The 18,043-nt window shown below is 37.1% G+C and overlaps 1 protein-coding gene across 5 annotated transcripts in view; it reads left to right on the forward strand.

Moving 5' to 3' along the window:
- LOC107088620 (microtubule-associated protein 4-like) overlaps positions 1-18,043 on the forward strand; it is a 100,717-nt gene that overhangs the window by 62,013 nt on the left and 20,661 nt on the right. For 3 of the 5 annotated variants that reach the window (XM_015380904.1, XM_015380906.1, XM_015380905.1), the window contains 2 exons: positions 15,957-16,300; positions 16,856-17,044. In XM_015380904.1, the coding sequence (XP_015236390.1) occupies positions 15,957-16,300; positions 16,856-17,044 (533 nt within the window). Of the gene's footprint in view, positions 1-1,553; positions 3,554-15,956; positions 16,301-16,855; positions 17,045-18,043 lie in introns of those variants that run through there. The other 2 variants (XM_015380909.1, XM_015380908.1) reach the window with 2 other exon arrangements.

Here is an 18,043-nt window from a genome sequence, read left to right on the forward strand (position 1 = left end):
TTGTTGTTGGCATTCATATAAATATACTGGTGTGATCACTTAGCAGCTTTACGTTTGATTGGTTTTTTGTAAACATCTATTTTGAATTTATTGCCCCCCCCCGGAGCAAACTACACCAGCCGCCACTAGTTCTGATTAGTGTAGATCATCATCAACATTTGTCACTTAAACATTTTATAATTCAAACACTTCATTTACCTGGTAAAAGAATGTCCAACAAACATAAGGCATTAGTAACATTTGACTTTATTATCCTAACTTAATAGTACTGTTTGTGTGTCTTCAAAACTGGACCCTGGATCTTGTGTGTTGTACCTAATATCAAGTGGCAATTATAAATATTTATCCAAGGATGTACCCCAGTGACCCGGGAGGAGCTCGGAGAAGAGTTGTTGCTCCTCCACGTCAAAAGGAGCGAGCTGAGGTGGCTCGGGCATTTGTTTCAGAAGCCTCCTGGTTGCGTCCCTCGGGAGGTGTTTCAGGCATGTCCCATTATGAGGAGGCCTTGTGGAAGGCCCAGGACATGCTGGAGGGACTATGTCTCCGAGCTGGCCTGGTGTTGCCTAGAGGTCCCCCCAGAGCAGCTGGAGGAAGTGTGTGTGGATCACGAAGTCTGGGCATCTCTACTTAGACTGCTGCCTCCGTGGCCCATCCCCGGATAAAGCAGAAGAAAATGGAATGGAATGGGCTGGATATACACTATTATCTATTATACCTTATTACATGGATCAAGATAGTGTTCACAATAGAAAAAATTAATGCATTTGCTCCATGTTGGCCCACATAGGCCAGCATGGAAACTAACAGTTCTTCACAAAATAATCCAAGTGGGCTAATGTCACTTTCTTTTTCTGTCATTCATGCGAATGCTACTTTGTTATATATACCAGCTACCAGAGCAAAGTTGAAAACAATAAAAAAAAATGAGATTATTCAATTGTTATTTGAAAAGTTTCACTCGCCTTCCAAATCTTTCTGATTGCAGTCTAATTGAGCTTCTGTGGGATGTGCAGGACGAGAACTTCAGTCCATGGAGGCCCAAAAGTACACTTTGAGGATATGAATCATCAGCTGCTAACATCTTGGTGCTACATTTCAAAGGACATTTTGAGGGGCTTGCCAGATACGATGATTTCAAAGTGTGTCTGTTGAAATTTCATGACTGATATTTGTATTTTTCGTTTAAAAAAACAAATTTTCAACAGTTTTTTTCCTCCAGAATGAAATTAAAATTTTGTATTAGAGAATATATAATTTTCCCTGAAGTCTAAGTAACACAACTCTGATCAGTCAGGATCATAATAGTCTTCAGTTTTGTCTTGCTAATCTCTCCTTGTGTCTCTCACCATGTATCAACATGTGAACAGTGGCTGTCACAAAGCAGCTGAGCAACTGTGACAGGCATGGATCGGTGTGTGTGTGTGTAAAGCTTGTCTCTTAGTTTGTGTTTCCTCGTGCACATTTGTCACCAGGGGCTGGATGCTGAAATTTTGCTCCAGCGAATGAGGGAATATTCAGGGTGGTCATGTGACTTTGTGATGTCAAGGAGAGAGAGAGGGAGAGTAAGGTGCAATTTAGCCCTACAGCTGATCTGTGCAGCGCTCAGAGAGAAGCTGAGACAACCAGACACAAACACACACGCACACTTTTGCTCTTTCACTCCCATGCACTTCTTTCCTTTTGCCTGTAAGCACACATGCACTCTAGGAGCCTGACATCCATGCAGTTGCACACAAAGACAACTGCAACGCATCACTCTACATCTGAAAAGAGATCATTTCTTTTCTCTTCTACATCACAACAGTTTGGTAAGTAAAGACTACTCTGCCTCCCGGACTGATAGGACACTTGGGGCAGAAGAAAGCAACTGAGGACACAGGAAGAGGAATCTAAAAGCACTACCATTGACAAGAGAGCGGAAAAGGGTGACATACAAATAGCTTATTGCAAAGATCAACAGAGGAAGATCAACTGCAGAGGAGGAGAATGTCTTTCCTCTCTGGCTCACCCTGGCAGCAGCCTGGCATCATTAATGGAAACAGTGGTTACGGACAGCCTTCCAGTGGGTATCAGCAGCAGCATCAACAGCAGCAGCACAAACCTCCTGGTGTTCTCTCCAGCGCCAACATCTCATCAGTCATGCCCTCCTCTTCACTCTCACCCACTGGTCCAGCTGCACCCCATCACGGTGACCTGCATTGCCAAACCCAGATGGTATCAGGGGGGAGCGCTGCCACAGCACAGACAGGATCAAGAATTACTTCAGTGGAAGAGGAGGTGAAATTAGGGCGAGGTGGCACCGAGGGGAATTTATCCGGGATGGTAGCATCAGAAAGGCAAAGCTTCACCACACCATTGCTGAATATAGAGGATGATTGGTCCAGACCCGAAAGGCCAAGGGAAGATGCACATAAGGTGGGAGGGGTTGGGAGTGTATTAGGGAGTGCAGGGCAAAGCCCCAGCAGCCCCCTCTCATCACATTCCTCCCCAGTTTCAACATCGCCCTCTCCTTCTCTCTCACCAGGGAGACTGTTTTCAAATTCTGTCCTTGACCCTAAACCTTTTGGACAAAACGATCTCCAGCAAAACATGGATGCGTTTCACCTTCAGGGATCCCAAAAAGGTATTCAAGGACACATCTTCCCTCCGGCTTCTAACCAGGTGTCTGGGCATCAGGAAAAAATATCATTAAACCCATCCATCACCAGAGATACAGCTTCAAGTGAAGCAGAAAGGAAGGATGCAAAGATGACAACTGGAAGCCTGTTGAAAGAGGATTCTAATGCAAGTAAACCTGGAAGTGAAACACTCAAGCCATACCTTGGAAAGTCGGGTTTAGATGTGAATACTCTTCCTTTGTCTGAGCTGAAAGATTGCAAAGCTGGTAGCACTGCAGGGCCTACAACACATGCACCTGCATCCCAGTCTCCATCCCACAAAGCTGCTGGTAATGCTGTGCCGAGTGTTTTAGGAGGCAACATGCTGGACAGAGAGAACTTAAGCCATACTGACACAGAGAGAACAGGAAGAGACAATGTAACTGAGAAAAATGTTGTAAGTTCTGCCATGGGGCAGGCTGTAAAGCCCTTTGAAAGTATGGGAAAAGGACCTTTTGCTTCGTCAAACAGAGAAACCAAAACAGTTAAAGGTAATGACGTTCCTCAGCGGACTGCAGTGAGACGTGCAATGTCTGACTGTTCACATTTGTCTGTTCCCATGGTAATGGCCGGGGCATACCCTACAGGTATGGCCATCACACAAGTGATGGCACCCCGCATGCAAGATTTCATCCCAATGGGAACACCTTGCCCATCCAGAGCCCCTTACCCACATGTTGCTGTCCGTCGATCACTTACAGTCACAGATGGGACTGAAGGCTCTAGTTCAATGGCAACAATGATCTCAGCTCCTTTAATGATGTCACCTGTAGTCCCATCATCTCCTCCTCCTAAGAGACACCATGGGAGCTGTGAGACCAATGTTCTACTTCCTGTTCCAGCTCCTGTAGGGACACTGGCTAACAGCACCCAAGATAGTATCACAAAAGCAACCGGTAAGACCTCTTTCTTGCATAGTGTGTATCGGGGGGCAAATGATCTCAAAATTAAATATGGAGTCACATTGCAGACATGGATTTGTAAATGTGTTTAAACAAAGTAAGTTGATGTATTAATAAGTATAATTATTTTTCTTTTTTTGTGTGGAACCATTCTGCCTATCACCCTACCTATTCATGATACTAAAATGCCAAACTCCATACCAACTCTAAAACACAGTCTCACCTTTTTCACTGTAGAACTGTTTTTTGTAAGCATAGCCATCTTTAGCATAAAATGAGAATAACCTATTTTGGTAAAAAAAAAAAAATATTACTAGTAGACAGTTGCGCTGCAATTTAGAAAGTGATACATTTCCTGGATTTTTTGGTAACTTTGTGTTATATTGTCTATCATTAGCTACAGTCAGCAGGGTGTATGACTCCCACTATTTCTAATACATTTCTGCTTTAATGTTAGTATAGATCCACAGTTTGTAAAATTTAAATGAATAGGAGTGATGGACTTTCTGATTTATCATTTGGATTAGAGCCACATGATCTGCAAAATGTTATAGTGCTGTAATATTTGAGCCATTAGTAACTGACAACATTATAACACAACTAAGCTTGTGAGACTTTGCATCCAATCTCCATGAACATGTCATACAGCTTAGGTACATGTGTCTCATAACAGACCAGGGCTTTATTTTTAATGTAGATTTTAACAGAAAAAAATAACAACTGATCCTTGGGTTAATATCTAAGATTAGTGCTGTAAATAATGATTATTTTGCAAATCGATCAATCTGTTGATTATTTTTTCAGTCAATTGATTAATAATCGGATAGCCAAAGGTTACTTTAAAAAGATTTTTTTTTTCAAAATTAAGGCATATTTTAAAGTCACTATACCCCAATTATCGAGTAATCGATTATTTAATTAGCTGATGATCGATTAATCATGGTAGAACCGATTAATTGTTTCAGCCCTACCTAAGACGTTTTCATGCCTAATGTGAAAGTCATAAAAAATGATTGGCAGTTCAGTATTTTTTAGCAGAAAATTCTGAACGAAAAACATTTTTCTATACCTGAATGTGCCTTTTTTTGCAAATGATAAAGGCCATTATACTCATTTGTATGCCTATGAAATCAGCTGTCTAAGAAGTAATGTTTTTTTATGACAAGGGATTACTTACTAAGTTTTAGATTCTTATTTTCTGTTGATTGCTGATTTTTCTTTTTAACAAAATTAAGGGGGAGAAAGGGTGATCATAAAAACAAAGCTTGCCAGGGAATTAGAAAAACATGATTGTATTGATGGAAATTACATGCAAAATCCCACTTTAAACATACAGATATTTTAGCACAGAGGTTTAAGAGACAGATCTTATCTTGATCTATGCAATCAAACTTTTCTGATCACTATTTTCCTTTAACAGCTTTAATCAGTGTGAGGGGTTTGCTAATTTCACAGTTTTTGGTTTAAAAACAAGAGTGTCATACAGTAGGTTAACAAGGTTTTAATGTTCTCTAGAAAATCCCAGGAATTAGATGGGTTCTGCTAAAGTTGCAAGACAAGGGAAGATTCTTTTATTTCCTATGGGAAATGTATTCTTTGCAGTTATATTTTTCAAATTTCTAACATTGTTATCGGTCCATCCAGCAGTGTGTTTAAGCTTTCAGTCCACAGCAGACAGAAAAGCTGGGACATTGATTAGAGATTGACTCTGACTGTACTCATTCAAATATAGAGCAGCTATTTCTAGCATTGTGTCTGTCTCTGTGCGTTTGTGTAGGCACTCTGCTTGTGTGTGTAGGTGGACAACTTCCACTGACGTGAATCTAACAGATCTTAAAAAGCAAACGTCTACGTACACACACACATAAGATAGAAACCATGTCTGCGCTTTTAAGATGGTCTTTTAATCATCACCAAAGGAAACCATCATGTTATGCATGTGACACACAAATAATACGTAGGCAAAAAATCAACAGTTGGTAATGATAAATACTGATCTAAGTGGCAGGTTTTGCTGTTGGCAGCATGAGAGGTTGTCAAGGAGTGCATTAGTATGTGAAAGAGATGAGCAACAGTCAAAGAATTAGATGAATAAATAACACGTTTCTTCGCTGTCCCCTGCAGAATATCTTTGTTTTGGTCATTTTAGGTCCAGTTACTGGGGAGCAGGGAGACCCTATCTGCTGATTATAGTACAAATTGCTGGTTACTGTACCTTGATAAAACTACATATTATCTGCCCTCAACCAACCACTGAGATGATTTCTTGTATTTTGACTGGTTCCCAGGAGGCAAAGCTGTTCAGTGTCAATCAGAGTTGTGCTGTGTTTGATTTTTTGTTTTCTTGTTTTTCAGGCTGAGCCTTTGTGGGGTACAATTTAACTTAAATAGTGAAGTCTTTTTGCATTTTCAAAATATGATGAAGTTATTCAATGGAAGCCTTAAGGGGGAGGAAAAATAGCCATAACATGGAAAAGAGATGATGACTGAGTGCACAAGCCTGTTGCTATTTATGAACGTCTTGTTGAGTAAAGCTTTGGTTCCTTATCACAGAAGTCTCTCAGAAAGATTACACACCTACTAAAAATAAAAAAAAAAACATCCAGGTATGGTGACATTATTTTGTCAGGTATTTTTTCAATGTTTACTAAATGGCATCACTTTTCAAGAGGAGGTTGGTGTTGTTTGGCTCTTTTTGGGGGAGCAGAGATTGGTGCAGTGGTGCAGGATGGGGGAGCATCGATAGGGTCATGACTAATTTAAAACTGCATTGCACAAAGCTGAAGCTGTTGTCACATTCTGTTTGCTACTGTCTGACATGTTTTGATTTGCATTAACTGACCCTGAGTGACGAGCTGACCCTCTGTGGGGCTCACGACCACCACTGACACAACATATTAACTATCCTCCATATCTTCATCTAAAAAAAAAAAAAACACTTATAACGTGGCTTCGATATAACACACGTATCCATGTTTGTTTAGATAAGACAAATCCACACAATTATCTGCCTATTATCTGCAGATAGTTCATGTTAAGTTGGAGGGGAGTGAAGGTGAACTGTTACAGGTGTAGCATTAGAGCAAAAAACAGGACAACATTGGCAGGAGGGGTGTGTTGCATTTTAGATGCCAATTCCCCAGAGAACCATTGATAAATCTGGATATTTGAATTCAGCAAAAAAAAAAAAAAAAGTATAATTTTAGAGCTCTGATCAAGATCATTGCTTTAAATATCAAGTGAAAACTTTTCATACTTAGATCTGAAAGGTTAATGTTTTTATGCTTATTTTGGGTGTTCTGACCTCTCTCTAGTCCATTAAAACATGATTCAACTGCAAATACACGTCTTACCTTTCTTTATTATTCATAGTTATTTTAAATTGTTTATCATTGTCTTTTTAATTATAAGATAAAACTGTTTGATTTGTGGCACCTGTATGATCAAAACTGCGATTGTAGTTTTTTTCCCATATACAAAAGAAGAGAAGCTGATTTACTGTTTAGTCCCACAAGTTCAACTTGTTTTATCACAGTGAAGGTCCAGAGCATATTTAACTGGCAATAATTTGTTGTTACACATTACAAGTCCTCTGTTGAAAAGTAGCAAAACTTGATTAGCCTCGTGTTTTATTTATTCTGAAATTGTTATTTTTTTCTCAAAATTAACTGCAGATTTTGGTAAGAAGTAAATCTACAAAATAAATATGCTTTCTGACAGCCAGGCTCATACTTGTTTGACAAACGATGTTTACATTGGGGCTGGGATTTATGTAATGTAGATATTTCTTGACATTTAGATATAAATCACATAGGCCTACTTATATTTAAAGACCACATTTTTGAAGTATTTAGAGGCTTCTAACTTTTACAATTTTCTCACATTACAATCATATTAATCCTTGAGTTTTTTTGGGACTGTGTGGTAATAAAAGTTCTACATAGGGAAATGTATGCAAGCTTTTCTTTTTTATTATTTTGTTAAAATGCATGGTATATATCTGTATTTAACAATCCTGATTGAATACATTTTTAGAACCAACTTTCACTTTTATTAAAGCTGCAAATCTATCATCTCAACATCTTCTCACATTCAGAAATGTATATATTTTCCTGTTCTTTACAAAATAGCACTTAATCAATCTGACTGGACAGAGGATATCAGTGTTTAACCCTTTTCACTGATTATCAGTTGTATGTAGGCCTGAAGGTTGCTTAGGGCATTCATATGCTGTGATCTAAACCATTTAATTTTCGCTTTGGATGATTGGGGTATTCGCCGAGTGAATAAGTACACATCTGACAAATATAAAGTCTATTAAAGGAACCTTCCTGTATGCTGTAATTTCTATTGGTGATCGTGGGTTCATGGTGCAGAGCTTTCTTTAAGACATAATATTTTGCTTTTGGCCCTCTTCGGAGGAGAAAGCTTTCTGCCGCATATTTGCAAATTTCTTATTTTGAAATAATATATTGCGAATAACAGTGTTAAATGTTGCTACTGTTTTACCTGTGGTGCTCATGCTGATTGATGCACAGGTGTAAAACAAATAGATGATACACTGGTTACATGGTTGTTGGAGTGTTGATCACCTGCTGAAAACCATTTTACGGCCTAATAAAACAGCCATACTCTGAATTGAAGTCCAACTCTATCATTTTTTTTTCTCTCTCCATCGAAAACAGTTGTTTCAATACATGCAACTGATTGCTAGCAGCTGTTATTAGGTTACAGATTTTTTTTATGTTACCAGTCTGCAGTTTGATGCTGCATGAGTCATTAGGCTGATGGCGCAGGGTGCAGTGACACAGCACTAAAAAAATCCATTTCACAACCAACAAATCACCAGTTTGTTAATTAAAAGCTGCGATATTACAACCTTTGCTTTACAGGTAATACTGTTTGAGTGCAGATTAAGTAGACTGCATATATTTATGCACAATGATCCCCTTTGGTGATGACGTTAGGCCATTTATTTGGTGTTATACATAACTTGTTATATAAAGAAAGGATTGGCCAAGTATTTACCTATACATACAAAGCATATTTGTGACGAAGTTTAAGATTTAAGAGTATATTTTCAAGGTTTCATTAACCAAAGTTTGGGATCTTGATCTAATATTTTTAACAAATACAGGCACAGTGTTGTTTGAAACCATACCTTATCTGCTGATCGGACCAGATAACCTTGTAAAATCCTTACATCGCAAAATATTATAATTTTTAAGGCATTGTAATCACAAAAAAACTTAACAAATTGACTTAGAGAAGCTATTATTGGGGCTTCTAAATTGCTGGAATTTGCTTTTGCTCAGATGTGATTGTCTTCGACAGTCAGCAAAGAGAATGTTCAAGACCTGTTAATGATCTGGTTTTACAGATCTGGATACAAGGGCTCTGCATCAGAGAGGAAACCTTAGAAGTTGGAGAAGGCTGTGGGGGTTGGAAGGTTTCTGGCTGATCCATTATGTCTTTGTAATCTATTTCTATTTTCTTTGCTGTTCTGTAAAGGAAATAGAATCTAATCATGCACATTTCCTTTGTCAGACAACAAAACACTGCAGGGAGTCCTGAACATTAAAATTCATGAGACCACAGAGAGGCTTTAGGAAAGAGCTGCAGCAAATTATGAGTTTTCATCACTTTTAGCTTAACATTGCCATGTTAGAATTGACTTCATTATAGCTATAGAGAAAGATGTACAGGCAGATCACTTATGCAGATTTTAATGGCTTTTGCATGAGCCTGTGCATGTGTGTTTTTTGCTTTTCCTTGACCAGAAAGTCTGTTTTCTGCTGGATTTTACAGTAAATTAATGTTGAGGAATGGCACCACAGGTTGCAGAGACTGCATGAAAGAGTTGCGTAGAAGACAACATAAAATTAACATAAAGTCTATTGAGAAAAAGCTGGAATCATACAGACTATTCAGTAAAGATGGAGATGAAAGGACATTGTATGCATTGGCTTGGCATGTCCACTGTCCCGGTTATGTAACAGACATGTTGACATCCCCAAAAAGCACCAAGGCTTTGCTGATGTGTACCCTCACAGCTGTCTTTAACCATGATACTTCCATAAATATGGCTATGAAGCCTTTATTCTACTTTAGATTATCACTTTACCCATCTCTTTTTCTCTTAGCTAATTTTATTAACAGGCTTTTTTAAACAGTGCATTAAGACAATAAAGTCTAAGTTTATGAGTATTTATTAGAAAATTAGAAGTTTCATCAATAGAAGGTTTTAAAAGGTGTGTAACAAAAATGCGCTTCCTTCCTTGTTCAGCAAATGTATGGCTCCCAAAAGTATTTGGGATGATTTGGATGCTTTTTGGGAACGTGAGCTGAGATTTTGTCTTCATTTTGGTCAAAAGTGGTTTTGCCTTATATCTTTTACCGCAATAACAGATTGGTCAGTACAACAAAAAAATTGGTTGACTTTTTACAATCTGGTTAGTAGTTATGTGTCACTTGGTTAAAACAACCAATCTAATTTGGTAGTGTTTTTTAACCAATCCATATTGGTAAAAGAGAAAATCATTACAAATTGGCTACATTGACCAAAACATTGGCCAATTAACATATTAACATTGAAAGCCAAAACCAGGGTTTGAACCAGCAACCCTACAGTTGCACAGCAAACTCCTGCATTCACCATCACTCCCCCCATTATTGCTGCTACTAAATACTAATGTAAGACGAACGTTAAAACCAAGGTGGCATGTTCTACATGTAAACATGACTTTAAATGTTCTCTAGTTCTATAACTATTACACACTATACTTGACTACAGCCAAACAGTCAGATTATTAAACCATTAATTACTATTTTTATTGGTTCTTTGGTTAACTGATTAAATTGGTTGACCCGAAACCAATAGCTTGGTCATTTTCTGACCAATACATTGGTTTAACAAACCCAAAATTGGTTTAGCCAACTAGATTTGTTGTTTTACCAAAAACTCAATTCTTAGTTTCCCATTGTTAGATTTAGAAAAAATATACATATTTTAAAGGAACAAGTGAGGCTTGTAATGCTTTGGATGTTGTTGGTGCATACTTAATGGAATGTTCAGTTCTCACCCTTGCATCCGGTTTATGTCCTGTTGTATTTGTACTAAGAAAAAAATGGCAAATGTAATTTAGTGCCTCTTATTTGAAATCTTTCAAGATCAGGCCCTACAAGTGTGTTGTGGAGAGTGTGATCTCTTCTGCCATCGTCTGTTGCGGTTGCAGCATCAGAGCAAATAATTTAAAAAAGCTTAAGAAGCTTCAGACAGTTATTGAACAAGAAGTGCCTTTAGCTTAAGACTTCTCCATATTTGCTGGAAGACAGACTGCTACCAGAGAATCTTCCTGCCTACAGCTCCTAACATTTATTGTGCCACTAGTAGAAAAAAATCATATGTGGTACAAAATCGGATACATATCTGATAGTTTAAAAGCGTTTGCAGTCTAAATGTTTATGTCATGTTTTATCAGACTCTTACATTATCATCCAGGCTCTCACTACTTACTTATCCAGACTCTTCTCTAGCAAAGCAGGCGCAGAGGCACATTGTAATTAGCTCTTTTTTTCACCTTTTCATGATGTGATCATAATATTTTTGGATCTTTTTGTTGAGCAGCAACACCTAATAAAATAAAGATGGTGACATATATTATGACTTCTGTAAACTCTGCCCTGCTGTGTGACGTCTAAATTGTCCTTTTGCACAAGTAGGTCACATTAGGGCCATTAAACGTTTGAACTGGAGTCTGATGGAAGCTGCATTTAAGTACAAGTCTGAACGACCATGCAAGAAAAAAAATTGGGTACCAGCAAAAGATCTTAATTAAGCTTCAAGACCTGCAATTTGAAGGTAGCTTTAGTGATGAATGACTCCAGCAGTAAAACTTTTTGTTGGAATATTCAAACTATATCACCTGGTTCATATAGTTGGGTTCACTCATACATCATTTAGGTTTTTGTCCTTAGAACTGAATTTCAGCCACAAATATTAAAGTGAGATTAAACAAAAATATATGGTAATGTCAAGAAAAACCCTGATGCAGTAAAACACTACGTTCACACCATAAATCCCTTTGCACATGCTTTATACAAAAGAGGGACATATAAACAGTAAGTTATACTGTACCTTAAAAAACTTACATTATCCACATTTTTCCTTGGTTTATCATTTATAGACCTACCTTTTTGTAATGTCAAAATATTATGCAAAGCATTTAGAAAATGTTTATTACACTGGGCTGAAGCTCAGTTCTAATGGTTCTGCAAGTTTTATACATGCCCTTTTCCCTAAACGCCTGAATAAAACTAAACTTTCTTAGAGGTATGCAGTAAAGCTCTACAAAGGTCTAACAATGTGCATATCATATATTGGAGTCAGATATTGTTGAAGTAGTGTCAACTTAGTCTAAAATTTAGAGTTAGACTTAGGCCAGTAAGGACTAAGACCACTACTTTTAGGAGGAAAATATTCTGACAGATAGGACCATGCATTATTACTCTAGCTATGCTGTATTTATTTGATTCATTTAGTTACTGACAAGTAATATTTTAGATATTGTAGGATTTGTCTCTCTTCACTCCTACAGATATTTTGTTCCAGAATGGTTTTTTTGGCAAAACAGCTTTAATTCTCTGCAACAATTTTAAAAACTGTTATGACAAACGTATTACCTAAAACGTGAATACCTTTTTCAGATGGGATGTCTTATTCCTAACGGCAATGTTCTTTTGCACAGGACTCAGACAGAATTTGGTTTCCATATTCAGTCAAGAATGGTGTCATTGGTGTTATAAACACTCTTAGAGGAAACACACACTATATCAAACAAAATGTTGTAATGCATATAATTAAATAGAGTTCAGTCCGCAGTGCATGCAAAAGCAGGTATAGGTTGTTACAAATTAAATGTGTGGAAGAAAGAAGTGGAAGAATTTAGTTTAAATCAATATTTTCATTCTACATCACTTTGAATGTTCTGTGAATAAATGTATTTTCTTCAACTAATCTTTTGATGAAAAAGTTTTTTGAAAAAAAGTCAAAAGAAATCTGCTGAAAAAGTCTTGCTGGTGATTTTTGGACATTGATTTTTAATTGTTCAGTGTAAAAATGTAAAGAGTTTTTGTATCAGAAAAGACGCCAATGTGCTAAATCTCTAGTATGCAGAGATGCTACAGCTCAGTACTTACAAAACTGTCTAGTGTCAGGATTGGAGATGACCTCGGTGACATGGATTTTGAGGAGACAGCATGTCACCATTGTCAGCACTTACATAAGGCAGTGCATTAGACTAAATGGGTTGTCCTGTTTACCAAGCAGACCCAGAATCATCTGCTGCCACGACCTACATAGAATCTTCCACTTGGATGTTCAAATCTATAAATAACAGAAGTAGAGATGCAAATAGCAAATGATGTTGTGTGTTAAATATCTGTCGCTGAAACTGTTTCACGTTTTAGAAATGCAGGCAGAGGATGTCTTTGTAAAGGTGATGGAAATTATTTAAATTTGCATTTATTAGAAGTTGGAATGTTTAGAGTAGAAATATATGCAAAGGGAAAAAAATCAAGTGTAATAGAAGTAAAGGATAAATTCCACATTGATTTTTATTAAAGCATTTAAATATACATTTAAATGAAAAGGATATTGCACCTTTAATCATGGTAGAACTTGTAAAGTGTGGATTTCCAGAACATAAAATTTATGCAGTAATATTACTTCCTAAAACAAGTACATTTTAATGTAATTGTTTTAATTAAAAGTAAAATTTATTTAACATGGGTTTTAAAAGCACACTGAAAGTAACAAATTATTATACACCTCAAATTATTTTTGTAAAAGGAAAGGTGGGAATATGTGCTTAGCTCAATATAGCTGTGAAAACCTTGATGTGCTTAAAATTGGTACAAAAAAAATGCAAGAATAATGAGTTATTCTGCTTCTCACACAGCCCTACTTTAAAGTCCACTCATAACTCATATTTGCTGTGAAAGACGAAAATAGTTGCTGATACTGTCAATATGTAATAACAGAGTTTGCATATAAATACACATATTGGCAGACTGCTGCACCCTAAATGCATTATGGAACATTATCACAGATCCTTCCTGCCAGCAGCTGTAAGACTTTATAACGATCCCTCTTCCAAACAACCTCAATAAGTGCACAGTTTCTTGCTTAGTCAGTTAAATAACATGCTGCTGTCTTTTTGCACATCTCTGACGTTGCTGCTATTTTCAGATATCCATTACTGTCCACAGCTGTATTTTGTTTATTTATTCTCCCAGTGCATATTATTTATATTGTTAAAACACTTGACACTAAAATATTTTATTTGTTAATTTGTATTTTAACTCTTCACTATTATTTTATTTTTATACACTCTTCTAAGGTCCACATTTGTGTGACCTTTTTTTTGTATAATCTTTTTGCCGCTGTAACCAGATTTTTCCCATTGTTGGACAGTAAAGGGATTTTCTATTCTATTCTATTCTAGAGTTTATGTTTATTCAAGTTTGCTTTTAACTCATAAATGTCTTTTCTAATCATTTCTTTGTCTATTTTAGGACAATTTTATTTGTTTCCCTTATTTTGTATTTTCTGAGTCATTATAAATTACGTTTTTCAAAGAAAAATAAAACTCATGAACTGATTAGCTTTTTTTAAAGATCAGCTACTCTCAATTGTGCTTGTGTCGCATAATTAACACAGGTTTCTTTGTTGGGGGTTGTTTTTTTTTTGTTTTTTTTGCTGCAGATTTTGTTGATGTCCTTTTCGTAAATGGGATTTTATTCTGTTACCTAACAAGTCACTTTGAAAACTTATGTAACCACCAAACATTTTATAAGTCTATAAACAGTTGTTTGATAAACCGAATAATAATGTAATTGAAAAACATGTTTGAGAGATTTTATTATTTTGCAGAATTAAAGGTTAATTTAGCCTGCTCCTGTTTATCTAGGACTGTTCTTTTAGCCTATGGCGTGTTTGGTGTCTGTTTAGTCCAGTTAACAATTATATGATTGAGAAATAAGTTGACACTTAGTTCAATGATTAATTAATGACAATTACTCTGATTAATTGTTTTAGTATTTTTTTCTAAATCTAGAAAATGGTAACATTACCGTTTTCTTTTGACTGATATTTTTTTTCCAGTTTTAACTTTTAATAGGCATTGTGAATTTGAACTTTTTCTATCCCCTTTGTTAAAATGCCTAATTTATCACCACCAGTATTTTTTAAGGAATCATCTGAAAACTTTTTCTCTAATTATTTTTCACATTTCAATTGGAAACAATTCCAAGTCCCACATCTGGACCTGTCACTATGCTCCTGCTGTTTTATATAGAAAAATTCCAGTTCTATTAGATTGGCCGTGTCCGAACGTCCGCCCTAACCCTCTAAATCCTTCAATCACTATATAGACTATGTAGTTAACTTTATAGTGAACTCAGTTAATTGACAGTTTGGACAGATGATCAGTCATTTTCGCTCCACCTCCCCGCATGGTGCCTGCGCAATCTTTGTTATTAGTCGCAGCTGTCAGATACCGACAGCGAGCCGTTGTGACAACAAATCCCATATTGCTTTGCAAGGAGAGCACTCACAGAGATTTTCGGGATATATCTGCTGGTCACACTCAGTGTGTGAGTGTGTACGTGAATGGGTAAATGACTGAATGTAGTGTAAAGCGCTTTGGTCAAGGCTCCTGACTTGAAAAAGGGCGATATAAGTACAGGCCATTTACCATAGTGACCATGGATGATCACTTTTGAAGGTGCAATATGGAAAATTTCGACTTTTTCATCCACTAGACATTCAGACACTCATCTAAAATTGTGTATCTAAAATTAGGCTAACATTCAGACATGGCCATTGTTGGGGTTCCTTTATTCACATCTACTTTTAATGACTCCACAAATTTCCACTGTGCTCACATTTTGTTTTGTTTTTTCTATCAATTTAAATTAACTTCTGGGCTGACTGTTATTATCAGAAAATACATTTTCACTGACCTTCAGCTTCCAATCAAGGTACTGAAAATAATGGGTCAACACTCTCGGAAATGTAGAAATATTCATTATTTTACCCACCAAATAATCAAAGGAATAATGTCTCACTTCAATCTCTAGCTTCAGCTAACAGATTCATATGCTAAAGGTCAGCTGAATTTCATTTCTGTTTAAACAGGTTTACTAACTGTTACTTTCTTTGTTCCCAAGAAGATTTAATGTTAGATCTGTTTTTTTTATTTATCATTAAGTTGATCACTTTTCGAAACGCAGAAATAGTTGATTTCAAAAGATAAGGTGTTTTGCCAGCTCTTTTCTAAAAGCTAAATATTTAAATTGGTTAACTCTGACAGCATCACTATTTTTTCCCTGGCAGTGAAAGCTGACAACAAGGAGAAGCTAGACATTAACTCCAGCAAGACGGACAAGATCAACAACTTGGACAAGAAGGAAGAGCAGCTAAAGAAGGACAACAACACCGACAAGAATCAAAAGCAGGAGATGATCCTCAAAAATGAGGAAAAGATTGATAAGCTGAACGACAAGGCTAATGAGAAGCCAGAGAAGGTGGATAAGCCAGAGAAGACCAACAAGGACGAAAAGAAGGAAGAGGAGAAGAAGCCGGCTGAGAAGAAGGAGGAGAAGGGAGGAAAAGGCACAGCCAAGTCTCCCACAGGGAACGGCAGCAAAACCGTTCCAAGCACAGACAGCAAGAGCAAGGTGAGTGTCTCAACACACACCAGCGCAAAGTGCCCCTCACACACACTTCCTGCAAGAGAACTCAAACAGTCAGGATGGCAGATGATCCAGTGGTTCTAGAAGTGCTCTTATCACTCCACAGTGACTGCATCGATAATCTCGCTCCGTCTTATTTTTTTGATCATGCTGATATTTAATGTGGGTGTTTGCTGGATGTGCTGTAGTGCATGTGAGTCACACCTCGGGCCCTTTTCCATATCATCTGCTGTCTGTGGGTTGCTGCTCAGTTCCTTTCTCTGACAATTTTGTAATTTATTACTCATTAGCTCTCCAAGGTCGGTCTGTAATTAATATTTTATAACCTTTTTTATGATTGCTTTATGGATGCTTGCTGTGCTGCCATATTCTTCTCACGGCTGGGATTTCACCACTGCTTTTTTTTCTCTTTATCCCCTCCCTGATTTCTTTTTCCATTTCCTTCCCCTGTTATAATTTGCTGGTGTTTCTTTATGGGTTTTCTGTATATTTTGCAACTACGTTTTTGTTTTTTTGGGGGCATTTTCATTCATAACCCAGCTTGATCCGGGTTCAACCAAACAAAATTCAACCAAATCACGTCCATCTACCCTCTCCACCAATGATGTGGCCAACTCGGCCAAACGCCCGTCTCCTACTACAGCCAATAAAAAAAGCCCCATGCCCAAGGCGACCACACCCACAGCAGCAAAACGTCAGCCAACCACAGGCTCAACCAAGGCTGCCAAGGTGAGTTTAAATCTGTTGTGTTATATGTGATTAGCAGCAACGTAATTAAAAATAAAGGCCAACAGCTTGAAAATGAGGGAGCCAAACAAAATGTTGAATTAATGTAAATAGATCTTCATGTTTTAGCCTGGGTGAACAATTTACATAGAGAGGCGGGACTATATATCACAATAACAAAGCAAGTTTTATCCAGTTAAACTTTGCAAAGAGTTTGACATCAGTAACTTTTTCTTACCACTTACAGAAGCTTGTAAAATGTGTTTACCTTTGCCACACAGATCTCCTGTCTAATAAAACTTTAAAAGATGTTCTGGTCCTTCGGGATACCAGACATCATGGACCTTCCCTCCGTCCCAAATCTCATTTTAAATCTCACAATATTAAAACCTTCCCTCACACCCACCACTCCCTGCTTTTCTTCTTGAATTTCAGGTGTATGTCTTAACCTTTTATTAGGTTTTATCCTTTGCTTTTGTCATTTCTGCCTAATTAAAATTTTATTGGCTTTTGTGCACACAGCACTGGCAGCACACATACAGAAAAGCAGAAATATACATCGACGTTCATACTGTGACACAATGAAGGATTAATACCTGCAGAGGCCCTGAGCACAGAAGCTTAAAGGCCACTGATACTGAGGAGCCCAGTTGGAAATATATGCAAATACCAAGCCTTTATTAGATTTAACTGATAAGGGAAAATCCAATACAATAGAAGATATTCATAAAGCCTTTACTGTAGAGTAGACCACCTAAAACAGTATTCATGTGCGGAATTATGGAAGAACTTTGACCTTTACTTAGCTGCTTTATACATATATATATATATATATATATATATATATATATATATATATATATATATATATATATATTAGGGGTGGAACGGTTCACAAAATCCACGGTTCACGGTTTCGCGGTCATGGTTTTCGGTTCGGTATATGTTGATTGTTAGCCTGACATGTTGGTCATGTTGCTGTTAGCATAAACAAAACATGTT

This window comes from Cyprinodon variegatus, unplaced genomic scaffold, assembly GCF_000732505.1.
Source record: "Cyprinodon variegatus isolate N-32 unplaced genomic scaffold, C_variegatus-1.0 Scaffold224, whole genome shotgun sequence".
Classification (NCBI taxonomy): domain Eukaryota; kingdom Metazoa; phylum Chordata; class Actinopteri; order Cyprinodontiformes; family Cyprinodontidae; genus Cyprinodon; species Cyprinodon variegatus.